We start from the raw sequence: 14602 nt of genomic DNA, 5'->3' as shown, positions 1-14602 counted from the left end.
GGGGTTAAGGGAGGAAAAAGAAAACAGGATGTGTTGCAGCTATATCATTTTATCATTCAGATGGTAGTTGATCCATTTGCCTTATTGGGAGGGGGGAAAACTGAAGCTTTTAATTCCATATTCTGCAGGGTCTGGCTGTTCCTCTGGCAGCCAAATGCAGTATGACATTTTTTTGGCAAAGGATGAAAGGTCCTGCAGAAATGTGCAATATGCATCAGACAAAATAATCGCTCTGCATGCATTGTAATAGAAATGGCGTTGGTGTGATAAAGTTTTGATATTATTAACTATGGCAGGGATGATTTATGCTAAGATTAAAGGTACATAATGGGATTGTGTGGCAGTAACCGGTGCCTGAACAACAGTTGTGTGACCTGAATACATTATGACCTGCAGACCACATGGAGAATAAACCACTTAAAGACAACCTTTTAGTATTCGTGTCGCGAACTTTCCTTTCTCCTCATTTTCCTACCGTAGATAGAGTGGTCTCATTTCTCATTGTCCTGATGGGAAATTGTACCAGTTATGGAAATGTCAAGCGGACTATGGGTCGCTATGTGGTGCAATTACATTCTTAACAATAGTGAGATTAAAAATCAAGGAAGAAAATAAATTTGACAAATGTGTTTACAAATCCCAGTAAATTGAAAGATTGAGCAGAAATATTAATCATTATATTTACTATATGATTATGACTAACTTAGAAGATGCATTTAGAATGTGAAAGTGGGAATTACACTGCTGACCTTTTATTCTTTCAAACCACCTACTTGTTTCCTTAAAACTCCTGCTTCTGGTACTGTCTGTCAAACACTGCTTCTTCTATTAAACTACATTTATGCAGCCACACTGTCTGAGTTTGAATAAAACAGCTGCAAAGGCCTGAATCAATAGTAGCATGGGTGAGGGTGACAAGTCACAGTGCTCCTCGGCTCCACTTCACAAAAGCAGGAAAAATCCCTGCAGATTTGTGTTTCATTCATTGGTTAGTTTGTGAACAAACACCTGAGAGGAAAAGCCCCACTCAGTGTCACGTTGTCAGTGTGAAAGGGTTCCCTGCAAGGCAGAAATCTGAGGAGAGGTCTTGTGATGGATGAAGTATTTTCTTTTTTATTGAAGCTTAATGGGATACAGAGAGGAGGAGAATACAGGATGTTTTGACAGGATCCAATCTGAGGACAGCGGGGGTGCATAAATTACCAGAAGCAGGGGCCTCAATCATAACAGTTATCTTAAACACCACACCAATACCACAAACTATATTTTAACTTCATGTTTACGTGATTTTTTTGCCTCAGCCTCATCGATCGAAATCTCAACGGTGAAAACGTTGAAAGTTCTTCTTTATCTCAGTCCAAAAGACAGTTCCTTCCTCACGTCGTCATAAGTCTGTTACTGGTGCCTGTCAGTTCTACATAAAGCCCACTCATGAGTCTGATTGTGTTGTAATGAGTCAGATTGGGCATCACCTCAGACATGATCCTGGCAACTATTGTTTTCAACTTGGCAATACTGTGCTAGATTGAGTCAGTTTTCAGTCCCCCTGTTGACATAATGTATGCAGAGTTATCAGTGACAAATCTTGCAAACACAGGCGCCGCTGTTATTGTGTTGACTCAGAAATACTTGACAATATATTAGTGTGACTGATTTTCCCAGAGAGGTTCATAACCAGAACACTTCCAAAACAACTGTAGCCTCCTCCTTCCACTAGAATGGGAAGTGCTGCAAAAAATAATATGCAAATTCATGTATGACCTGATGTGGCAAGTAGCTACTTTCCTCTGAAAATAGCAACACTACTGGCAAATTAGAGCAGAGGGAACCTATTGGTGGGTTCTTGAAACTGTTAAATGAAAAGGAAAGGCCTGTATAATTCACCTCGGAAGTAACAGTTTGCTCAGCTGGAGAATGATCAAGCTATTGCTCTTTCTGTTTGACCATTTCTGAGTAAGGCAGATCAATCTGGCTCATTGTTAAAGGCCCTGACAGTAACTGCAACAGTGCATTAAGGAGCTGGAAGCACCTTGGCTTTATGTAGGTGAGCCTGGAACCTGATAAATGTTCTGGAAAGTTGGATTAATGGAGAGACTTGTCCAACTAATGAATTTCTCCACTGAGATTTATTTATTTTTCTAATTACTTTCATAGGAGGGCTGAAATAGTGTGTAATGAATTCAGCTGAACAAAATTGACTCTTAAACTCTTCCTATAGTCACTTCCCTTTCTTAATTATCCTCATAATATTTTTATTGCATGGCTGCTAGTTAAGCACATTTCATGTATTTATGGTATGTGCATGCCTTATAAAGCACTTCAGTCAAAATATACATCGGATAACTAGTGGTCTCGCTAACTGGCTGCAAAATTAAGTAGGAAAGTATTAAGGCTCGACTTGTATTGTGTTTTCCTTTGGCAGTAGAACCTTAAAATTGGTCCTGTGTGCTCTCCTCATCATGTTCCTCCTCCTTGCAGGACGCTGAGGCTCACTTGTGGGCTGTGGCAAACATACTGACACTTGGTGATTCTAGATGCCCTCAGGCTTGGGGCTAAGTTTGTGGACCTGTGTTATCCAGCAGTGAAAAGCCACAGTTTACCCAGAGTTCATCAGTCTGGGGTGTTATCTCACAGAGCACCTCGCCTGAACTCCCACATTAAATCTTTAATACGCGGCTAACTTACCACTGAGTTAGCATCACTGTAACAGCTGAACAGTCGCATTTCACTAATAATAATGTTGCCCTCTAGCTACAGGACATATGCATAATGGACATTATGGTAACTCTGTGCAGTGGCAGCAGCTTTCTACATTCTGCAGATATACTGCGGTTTTCAAAAGGAACCATTTATAAGCTCATGTGGTGGATGTCGGGTGGAGAATGGATTGAAGAATTTTCCCCTCAAATGCTGTCAGTGGTTCTTTGCAGGCTGGTCACATGCATCCTCTCATCTTCTCTGCGCTAGCATAATCCCAGTAGGGGTCCTCCCTTCTATCGAATGGACAAATACACACACACAAAGGTTGATCACATGGAGAGGTTGAAGACATACAGACGTGATATACATGCACTCACACACCAAGAGGTGCAGACACGTGCACAGACGCGTACACGCTGTGGCATTTAAGCTCTTGCTGTGCCTTAGAGGACATGCTCTAATATTCTCCATCCCTCCACCCTTCTTTCTCTTCAGCCACTCTCTCTCCCTCTCTCTCTCTCTCTCTCTCGCTCCCATTCTGTCTCTGCCACAAGCCATTTTCTGCCACCTCTTAATGCTCCTCATGTCCCAGGGGGAGGGCTCTCTCTCTAATATTCTCTCATCCCTCCATCTCTTGTCATCATCACCTCCATCTTTTTTATCTCCTCTCTTTTTCTCTCCTTCTCTTTTGTCCTTTTAGTATCCTCTGCCAACATTCAAGGTCATGGTCACGCTGTAGGTGTCTAGGGAAGGCTGCCATTAGACACAGGATGCTATAGAGGAAGGAAGAGTGACCTGTCCTTCTAGTATCTGGAGCGTACCTTACATCTCACATAACTCCACCTGTGATAGGATGGTTTAATTTGGCGCTGACACATGAAGTAGCAAAAAAAATCTTCCTTTCATGAATTAATGATGCCATAGAGAAACTTTTAGAGGAGATTTTTCAGACAGGTTGTCCTGTCTGTCTATTACAGATCCCCACAGGCCTCCACTTCATCTCCCACTGACAGATGCTCATTTTAGGAGCTGTCATCCTGTCAGACCTGAGAGGCTTTCCTTCATACTGACCCCCTCCCCGTCCTCTCCCCCGTCAATCACCGTTTCTGTTGCCTATACGTATGACAATATGTGGGCATCTGTATCATAAAGGCCACAAGGGTTAAATGGAGCCAGTTCCAGGGGTGCCGCATCAGTGGTCGTATTTTGATGTATGAGATTGCATTTCTTTTCAGTGGTAAAAAAACACGGTGGACACCATTCTTGGAGTTATGTAAGATGAAATAATACACTGAATCTAAGGCCGGATGAGATTGTAGGTTTTGTTTTAAATTCAGTTGTTAAACAGACTAAAAAATATTCAAGAAGCTGAGCACCAGAGGATTTTGGCTTTTAAAAAAAAAAAAAAAAACTATCACAAAATATCATCACAGCTCTATCTGTTTAATGTAGAGTAGATCTGTGTGTTCAGGAATCAGAAAACGTGTGAATCCGAACGCATTAACTATGGCTGTCCACTCTCTTCTATGGAGAAATCTAGGGGCTGCTTGTTGAGGCTTGTCGCTGGTTTGCACCTGTCCTGCTGGCAATGCCCAAGTTCATTTTAAACCGAGTCAGCGCTCTGAAAGTGTTACATTTCACGCCACATTTGTATTTTCACGCATGAAAATCAGACATAGTCCCAGTAGTATCGCCTTTCAAGTTTTTCAATGTCTGATTCAAAGAAATGAAAGCTTTCACACCATCTTCGCTATAGACAAACAAAATTTGCCTTTTTCACTTTTAAGAGCTGTTAATGCATCGACTCAATGCATTTGCACTTTTCCAGACCCAACTTTTGTCATGGTCATCTGTGATATACAGTATCACATCATCTGTAACTAAAGAAGATAAACATACCCTTTAAAATTCTTATAGCTTTACATTTCAATATTTTTCTGCTACCAAAAGAGATACACATTTTATACATTGTTTATTAAGCACAGCCACTAACTTCAAGTTGAATGAGAAACAGATGTCCTAGAAATACATTTTGAAATACACCATCCTGCCATGTGTGTGCACCTTTGGATGAATGATAAAGATGATTCTTGAAGGACAGGTTAGCCTCCTTCTACCGATCCTCTATTCAGCCGCTCCGTACCCTAGAGACAGTCACCGCGTGACCTTGGATGGTAACACAAAAGGAGCCGGCTGTGGGAGGGTCGGGTAGGCGAAGATATGAGGAGAGAAAAGAGAGACAGGGCTTGTGTTGCAGTGTGCATCATTTAGAAGCTATAGTATTTTCCCTCCTCCACTGCGACCAGACAAATCAGATAGCAAAACTCAATTACCTTTTTCTTAAAGAATAGGCGAGCATGTTTAGCAGATAGTGAAAAGAAATATAGTAGGCAGATGAATGTATAAGAGATGAGATGTATCAGGCCATCTGGACTTGTGTCTAAGTGCCAAGCATTACTATTATACTACTACAGTGGTGTTTTTAGACATTTCATTACAGGAGGCGAGTTGTTGTCGTACTTCATCAACAATTTCTCCCTCCCCCTTCTCCCTTTCTTACGTTCTTCCCCCATTAGACTTTACAAAAACTGACTGTGAGTCTACAGTGGATTTGGATGATAAAAACAACTCTGACACACACCAGTGCACAACTTACTCAGGCTTCAGCTTGTATCCTGCCTGTTTTCATCCTTTGCTCCTCTCATAATTTATGAATTGTATATTTGAAGTCTGGGTATAATTGGCCCTGTTCTGTTGACAGTCAGACTTATTGTATTCTGCTTGTCTATTTTATTTAACAATAAATAAATAAATAAATAGATAGTGACTGTTTCTATGACACATTTAATTAGGAGGGTGCAATTGTAGCAAAGGTTACAATTAGTGTCCATGTCATTGGAAAGTCTGCTGAGAGGCTAGCTATCACCAGACAGAGGCTCAGACAGTCTGAAGTGGACTTTCCAGTACTCTGATAGCCTGCGACTGGATTGTCTTTAGTCACGTTGCCTCTAAAATGTCACTAAAAAATATTTGTTTTTCTGACTTAAAAACATTTTCATCTTTTATTTGAATCTGGTTTCTCCTCTGTTCGTATTCTGAACACAAAAATGTGTATGGATGTATGGCTCCACCATTGACTTCACAAAGCTGTCCAAGTGTGGTGGTTTTTGTCTTCTTGCAAGAATACCCTGGCATGAATTGCTATGCTTGTGGTACATCTGTTCAGTCACATAGTGGGAATCAGTAGTCCGGGTTGAGTTATGAAGTGTGTGTGACCGGAATACAGAGTGTTTTTTTTCCTCACTGGATGTCAGATCATTCCCACACCTGCGTAGGGTAGAGCCCCCTGCCATTTGAGGGCGAGGGAAAGGGGAGATCACGATGCGTGCTGATGTATGGATGTATGCCATCAAAGTTTAACAGAGGTGTCATCTGTTGACATTCCCCCTGTGAGAAACTCACACTCTCACCTTGTGCAGTGACATGTGACTCTTTTTCCCTTTGTGTCTAAATCTGCATTGACACGCGGCCTGTGTCTGATAACCCTGGAGTCTTTGTTATGAAAGCAAACACTTGGAGTGGGTGCAAATGTCTGTGCAAACAGTGTGACGATTTGATGAGTGAAGGGAACGCTGGAAAGTTGTGTTTGTCTTCTGTTTCACTGACGTGAATTATTCTGAGGAAATCTGTATCAAATATGAATGAATATTTACTGACTGCAAGTTTTCTCGTTTTGTTTGAAGCCTGCTATAAAAGACGGATGTACTGTATATGTTTAGAGACTCAGAATTCAGATTTCGGGAAGCAGAAACAGTACACTGGTTTGGCCGGAGCTTTCCTTGGCTGCGGACCTCTGAAATCCTTTGTGGCTGAGGCATCAATCGGACATTTTGGAGCTCCTCTTTCTGGCTAACGCAGCGGGCCAGGCCGGATTAATGAACAAGCTTATCCTGATGCCACATGGTACTGATGGGCATTCTTGACTTCCCACTGAGGATTCCCACTCATGTAATCTTGGGGAACCCATTAGGATTCGTAGAAAGTATTTATTTCACTGTTTGACTAAAACAAAAACTGATATATTCTCGTTTAGATTTTCTCTCATCTCTCACTTAACTAATCTGCCCACAAGGATGTTTGTTTTCCTGCCTTTGATGTCAACCTCTGGAAGCTCTGTAACAATAGCATGCAAATCAGCTCACAACTGGACGGCCTCATTAGCCCCAGGTTTTGGATTTCATTAATAATTTGCACAACTAGGCCTTTTATTATATAAATTAACTAAAATAGCTCGGATTAAAACGTCCTACTTTTTTCCATATACTTTGGTCCATGGCTTTATTGGAGATGAAATGTAAACAGTGGGGGTCCCTAATTGATTTGGAACCTGTAAGGCTTGTTTGTATGAATAATAAAATGTACAAAAGGTACTATACTCTTTATGACAGAGGATCCTGTTAACACAGGAAGCAGAAGTCCTTTACGTTTAAAAAATAGTCAATCAAACACAAATTGACCATAAACCAAACGTGCACTGTAAAAGATGTTTGTAATTGGAATAAGACTAGTCACATACAATCATACTAGATTATCCACCAGAGACAAGATTTTGACACCAATTCTGAATAGTCGTTTGACCTCACCAACAAAACAACTTGCCAACAAGGTTTTTTTTGATTGCATTTACTAATGAAGGGGAAGGTGGTGAGAGTTCTGTGTTACTACATCTGGAGAGACCCAGAATGATTGCACTAGGATTACTTTATTATATAGAGATTTTGCAATATATGGGTAGGTATCCTTTCATTATCTCATAAATGTCTCTTTTTTGCATCAAAGTACCTTGATGTTTCAGGTATATAATTCACTGGAATTTCCCATCTGATTCTTATCCTTAAATGGTTCTCTCCAATGGATTTCTATTGAATTTACTTAATCATGATATATCAGCATTGATATATTAAGTTACCAATACCATGATGATTTTAGTCATTGCTATCCACTTCTGAGGTGCAAATTCAGAGAGGTGTGCCTTTAATGTCTCTTGAAGATAAAAGTCTGTCCTCCATCTTGATTACTTTGGACTGAGATGTGGAGGAGACGGATGCCTCTGAGTCACCGCTCTCTTGACCTGGGTAGTCGGCCTTAATGTGAAGCGATTATACTGTACGTTGTCAGCCCACATCACCTGTCTGGGAGATTCTACTCTCTCCTTGATGCAGGGTGCACTTAAGGGACAGAGGAAGCCATTAGACAGGATCCCTGTTGGAGGAGGAAGTCGTGTGTGAAATTCTGGCTCAGTTTTCAGGGCACTTCCACAGGCGAGCCTCGATGAGCTCTCGAAAGTCTTTAGACTGCCAAATAAACTGAGACGGTCGGACGCACATGTGTGTTTATACATGTAAGTTAAGTTTTATTATGTGTTTACAATTCTGATGGCGTCATGTGAGAGCTGCCACCTTTAGTCCGCTTGCAGTCCTGGAACCTGAAACCCGCACACTATGCACACACACACACACACACACACACACACACACACACACAAACAAACATGCGCATGATTTGTCACTGGCTTCTTTTACACTCCCAGTCTTCCACTATGCCTGCTAAAGTGCACCTTGGAAAACATCTGACAGACTCAGCTTTACACTTTAAATATAGGAAGGGATACAATGAAATCCTACACGGGTATTAAGGAGAAAACATAGACATCACGTCCGATTGCTGCTCTGCAGACATGATGCCGGCATATTCCAGTTTGCTGCAAACAAACGTGACTCACCCATGCCATCTCATTACATGCGAATAATCAAATGTGCATATAAACAGCCTCATAAAGTAATTTACAGCTATTAGAGCTGCAGCAACTGCTGCTGAGTTTCTTTTTTTAATTTCTCACTTTGGTTTGCAGGCAGAGGGAAAGCCCCTCTCCCATTATCATTCTTGTAGGTTTCCCCTGCCTATTATTGCATTGGTCCTGATTCGGAGTGGCAGTTTCTCGGTTGGTTGTCTTCGGTAGAGTGTGGGTTTGAGGTTGACAGCTAACCCTCGTAGACATTGTGAGGGGAGAGAGTGTGTGAGAGAGGGAGAAAGTGTGGGGGTGGAGGGGTGGACGGGCTTTCACAGCTGAATAAGTGGGTCAGTTTAAGATGATGACGCTTCTTATCTCCTCAGCCCATCGCTGGGTGTTCACTGTTCACTGCTCAGCTTTTCAGCAACCAACCAATGCTCAGGCGTACTCCTCTCTGCCCCTTCCTCCTGTCCTGTGACCCTGCTCCTTCCACAAGCAGTAGAAACACAAAGTACGTCCAAGGAAAATTCAATGTAAATGCATCTATATGTACTGCATGTGTATATGTGTATAAATGCAGGCACACATTCATTTATGTAGTACGCTCAAAATGGTGCTTCTCCATGTTAGAGGGGCTGGCAGTGTTGAGTTTCACAGAGGAGGATCTCTCTTTCGTCTGTAGTCAAGGTTACTTAGATTGAAAACATTAAGAAATTATCAGACTCATGTTAAACATTTTAAAATGAGTGTCAAAAAAAGGTGAGGCGGAGCCAGGAATGTTCTCCCCTTTATTCCACTTTTTATTCTTCCTTGTCAAAACCTGGTGCCTGCATTACCCACAGTGCAACTTGACCACTCCCAGTTGGGTTGGAAATTTGAGTGTGTTATGCTCATAGTGGCTAATGTAGCCTTGAGCTGCTAGCCAAAAAAAAAAAAACAGAGATGAGGAGTGGGCTACAGAAGTGTAATAACCTCACATCTTCCCTACTCAACACTCCTTTCACCTTGAAAATGCTAACTCACTATTAGCATGCTATATCATCTTGTGGGAAAACACATATTTTAATCCCCATATAGACAACAGGGCAGTGTGTGGATGAGATAATGCCCTACAGTCAACTACTTTCTTTTCTTATCAGACCAGTGCCTTTCATTCAAAAAGCCCGATGTTATCCCCGAGTCTGAGCTTGAGGCTTCTGCCGATCTCCTTTGTGTGGAGCATCATCGATGTCTTTGGCTTGTAAGGTTATTCCGGCCCTGGACAACTCTGTGCTCAGGACTGCCATCGTCCTCCATTCAAGCGTCGAACCATTAAAAATGCAAGGGGGTGGGGGTGTTTACTTAATACCTCAGCCACAATGCATTGGATCAATCCAAAGGACCAGCACATGAAAGTAATCAAGCTCCCACCATCAATAATGAATGGCACAATCAGCAGGGACAGTGGGCTCCTATTGTGAGATGGCTGAATGGGAGAAAGGAGCGCAGGGGGAGGAACTATTGTGCACCGCTACGTTGGTCAGCTGTTACGAAGATGATGATTAAGGTGACAGTGGCAGTGATGATGGTGATGTGATCTCTAATGCTTGCAAGTGCACTTTGCTGGAGGGGATTATTGTGGCACATGGTGCTGTTTTTTTCCCCTAGGGCCTGGAACAAGAGGAAACTGACATTTTCTCTTAATGACTAATATTCACACACGTTGTCATATTTTCTACATAAACAGCACAATTTTTTGTCTTTTTTTTTTGTCAAATGATAAAGTTTTTTGAGTTATTGCTGCAAGAGCTCTATGTATTATAATTTTAATGTGATGCTGTAAGATTTTACATTATAGAAGTAAAACATTCACGTTCTGTGCCTCTGCTGAATTATTGCAGTAGTCAGTGAAGTCTTCTGTCCATGTTAATGTTATGTCATTTAATCAAGAATCGTTGTGCATTTCTATTGCAGTTTTCTTAATAATAATAATAATAATAATAAAAAAAAAATCTGTATACAGGATTAAATATCTTGTTTATATTCGGGAGTCAGGTATTGCTGCTAGTGCTGCACGCACTGCAAGTTGCCTTACTTCTCTTTACCTTAACAGTCATATATAGTCACTGAAACATTATACAGACCGCAGTCGAGTGGGGTCACTATCTTACACAATGCAAACATTGGCTCGGCATAGTAGTGGAGGGGTTCACGTCAACACTTGATGACCATGGTTCTGTCGAAGCACTTCCTCTCAACACCACATTGTTGCTGTTCTTCTGTACAGTTGAGCTCATAAATGTGTGTCCTTTCTTTGCTTCCTATGATTGTGCTGGCTTGACTTTACACTACCTGTATTCAGTAGGCTGAGTTTGCTGACATGAGGGTGAACATTTATTATTCAACACGTGCTTTTTGAAAACGTCCACCATTCTGCAACATGGAGGGGGGCAGGTCTCTGTTTAATTACAGATGCTGTAACTAATGTTACCTATTGTGTCCACTCAAACTTAACACCGCGTTAGAGGATGTTTGCCACTCTGTGCATGAAGCTAATTTCTCTTTCATCTGTCTTTCTCTCCTCAGGTGGTGTTAGTCTTTGCGCTCAGCATCGGGGCCCTCGGAATATACTTTATAGACTCCTCAGAGTAAGTATCAGTTTCATAACATATCTTCTGAAAAAAACTGAAATTGAACACATGCTACAGTAGCTATACTGATGATGGAATATAGAAATAATGAACTTTGCATGTTCGCATTTACACTGGCCTACATTCTGTATCTGAATGATAGGTGCACATGCATCCTTACTCATCTCCTCATGCTGCAATCTCTGAAATGCAAATGCACATATTCACACCCCCACAAGCATTCACAAGCAGTGTTGATGCACACACATACACTACACACGCAACACACACACACACACACACACACACACACACACACACACACACACATCTGTAACTGAGGATTTGTCAATGGGAGGCCTGTCAGTTTCCATGGTAACAGAGATAGGCAGATATTGTATGTGTTCGGGAGCTTGTTCAGTGTGTGAGCAAATGAATATGTGTATTGTTAGTTTATGCGTATCCCTGGCTGGCAGTCACCCAGAGACAGATTGCAGGTCTGGCATGTCTTGAGTAACTACTGCAGTTACTTTCATGCCATCCACACCATTTTCTGAATTTTTTTTAAGTCTTGTGAGTTTCTCTCTGGTAGACTTAGGGGTCATTAGCTTTAAAAGTGTATAATCTCCTTTTAATATCAGATGATGACTAGGTAATTAAGTAATGACCTCAATCATTGTACCTTAAAGGTACACTGTGTTGTGCTCTTCACCTATCGAAAGGTTATAGTGCATCTGTAAGAGATGTCTTGAAATGAGATCTAGAATGACTGACCTGACACTAGAGCATGATTCCTCGACAGATAAAATGAACAGCCATTAACAAGGTCAGCTAAAACATTTACTCAGCTTAATTTACTGTGATGGATGGTGTGATATAAAAAAAGGGCTCCAGTGTGTACAGTAGTAACAATCATCCCTATATTACTCAACAAAACAATGCAGCTAAAGCTTCTGTAGTAGATTGCCCCCCCCCCCCCCCCCCCCCCCCCCTTTTTGGAGTACCATGGTTCAGAGTGTGCTGGTTTTAAATTCAAGCAAAAGAGCTGATTTACTGTTTCCAATTATGTTTAGAAGTTTTTGCATGTGCCTCTGGCAATGAAATGACCCAAAATGTGTCGCCATGGCCTGCACACCGACTCTGACTGCGCGTTATTTCATGTGCCATTGATTTACCAAAATAAAGCCTCAAATATTTACTGTAGTGCCTGCGGTTATGGAATGTTTACTACAAAGGAACCATAATCTATTGACCATGATACTGTATGGTACCTTTTCATCATGTTCGTTCCTCTGGTGGCTGTTGTGCAGCATGTTATCTTTAAGTAACAGCTAGCTTCCTGTAGTTTGTTTTCACTTTAATACAATATCTGTGGACTGTGAAATTATGTCCCTGAGGGAACCGAGAGTCTAAAACAAGAATAGAGATGTCAAACTCTTAAAACAAGTAACTGTAAAATGCAATCCAGCTTGTACTGTCTTATCTTAGTAGCAGAGGGAAATTATTCCTGGAGTGAATCCAGTCGCCCATTTGTACCTCAGGATAAAAACCTTCACTTCCTCCTCCACATCTCTATCTCTTTATACATCCCTCTATCGCCCTCTCTTTGTGTTCCTCTCTGCCTCGGGCATATTTTAGCAAAAAAAAAAAGAAAAAAAAAAGGGGGTTTAGAGACAAATTTGCTTCTTATAAAAGATTATAATCCCCTTTTAATATTCACTTGATAACTAGCGAAAGTCAATCACTGGACATGTTGATGATCAGTAATCAATGAATCATTTAAAGCTCATAAAAACAGAAAAAAAATGGTTTTCACATGATCAACAGGCTAACTAACACTTGAGCGTGTTTCCTTGACAGTCAAGCAAACACTGACAAGATATCCACAGGACAACAAAGAGGAAGGCAGAAAGCATAAGGTTTGCAGAGATGTACCAAGCTGTAACATCACACCTGCAAAAAGGCAGAACAGTAAAAAGTTTGTTTGGCTTTGCCGCTGAGTTGTAGTTTGTCTCGCTGTAGTATTTCTCCATTATCTCTTGTGTGTTACAGTGGACGTGTATTTCTATGTGGGTCGGCTTCCCTGAAGCATTGCCCTGATCTCTTTGCGCTCCCATTAAGCTCTAAGGCCCTCTCCACCCTCATCACCGTGATTAGCTAAAGCTTTTCACTTGAGTGTGTCCTCTCAGGGGGACTACTGATCGACCCAGAGCAGGTTCAGCTGACTCTGGGGGCTTTGACATCCTGAACAGGGCCAGGCTCATGTTATGGCCATACTTTCACTGCAACAGCTGGAGCCTCTTATGGGTTCTACACCCGGTGTTACACATCTCACAGCCCGACCTGACTCGATTGTCCACTGAGAAAGACCTGTTTTTAGTCTCTGTCACAATCGATTTGCAGTAATATCTAATGACCAAAGATGTCTGAAGTTGCCAACCTCAAAATAAAACGTAAAGATGCGTCATATGAGGCCATCAAGGACAAATGGCTGCCAACTATCACTGTGAGAATATGTCATGTCCACACTAACTGTCTCAGGTGAACATTGCTATAGCCTAACAACAAAGCTTTACGCTCTGTCTTTGCATCTGTGAAGTCCATTCACTCCAGGAGCATGGACAAGGATACCAATATTGACATACAATATGCCCCCTTGCATGTGCATGCCTTCCTGATCTAGGAGGGGCATACACTACATGAATCAATATATGCCTCACATTCATACCCCCATACTCAAATGCTAAAAATGATCTACAAATGACCTTCTCTCCATTCAGCTTCCTTGCAACTAAATGTTAATGACTGAGGAAATCGATGAGCACGGATTTATAGGTCACCCTTTTAATGGTAGTAATTACTCTACCAAATACTGAGGATCTTATGGTACAGACTCATGAACTACTCAGGCCTAATAGTTTGCTTTCCCTCTTTCTCTTCAAAACTGCCGTTTTGGCCATCGGATGAAGTGAACATCATTCTGAAATTGTCTGTGAAAAAGGCAACAGTAATGGGAAGGATTATGGTTGAGTTCCTGTGGTAACAGCAAAAAGAGACATGTGGTGGAATAAGTGCATTTGGGTTGGACCTCAGGAGGCTGGATCCGCACAATGGGTTTTTATGTCTACTTCACTGAAGCAGGGTAGCCCCTTGGGGCAAGGACACACACACACTTGCATATACGCAGTGGGCAAAATGCTGAAGAAAACATACCTGTCTGGTGGCCAGGCACCAGTCTCCCAGGAGCTGTTTTGTTTTTTACTTTCTGCAAGTGGGGCTTTCCTAGGGGAGCTCTGTTGGCCAATATCCTGCAGCAAAGAGTCACAGAAAAACACAGAAAAGCCTTTTGTGGAAGCAGGTAGAGAGACTTTGAAAAGAAAGACTTTTTTAATTGGCTGCCCTCCCAGTTGAGCACAGAGATTACTAGTTGTTGACTTGGCAACTGAGTTGATGTTAAGAGGACTGTTTTTTTTTTTTTGAATGAATACGAATGAATCTGTAG

At 41.6% G+C, this 14602-nt stretch overlaps 1 protein-coding gene across 3 annotated transcripts in view; it reads left to right on the top strand.

The window, feature by feature from the left end:
- kcnma1a (potassium large conductance calcium-activated channel, subfamily M, alpha member 1a) overlaps window positions 1-14602 on the top strand; it is a 151039-nt gene that overhangs the window by 49750 nt on the left and 86687 nt on the right. For all 3 annotated transcript variants that reach the window (XM_087179375.1, XM_087179376.1, XM_087179374.1), the window contains exon 3: window positions 11057-11118. In XM_087179375.1, the coding sequence (XP_087035501.1) occupies window positions 11057-11118 (62 nt within the window). The remainder of the gene's footprint in view (window positions 1-11056; window positions 11119-14602) is intronic.

Source organism: Seriola lalandi, unplaced genomic scaffold (assembly GCF_002814215.2).
Source record: "Seriola lalandi dorsalis isolate HSWRI2012SDOR001 ecotype SW California unplaced genomic scaffold, Sedor1 jcf7180002054832, whole genome shotgun sequence".
In the NCBI taxonomy this organism is placed as follows: Eukaryota; Metazoa; Chordata; class Actinopteri; order Carangiformes; family Carangidae; genus Seriola; species Seriola lalandi.
The sequence above is the reverse complement of the archived record's forward strand: the minus strand, read 5'-3'. Positions and strand labels throughout refer to the sequence as shown.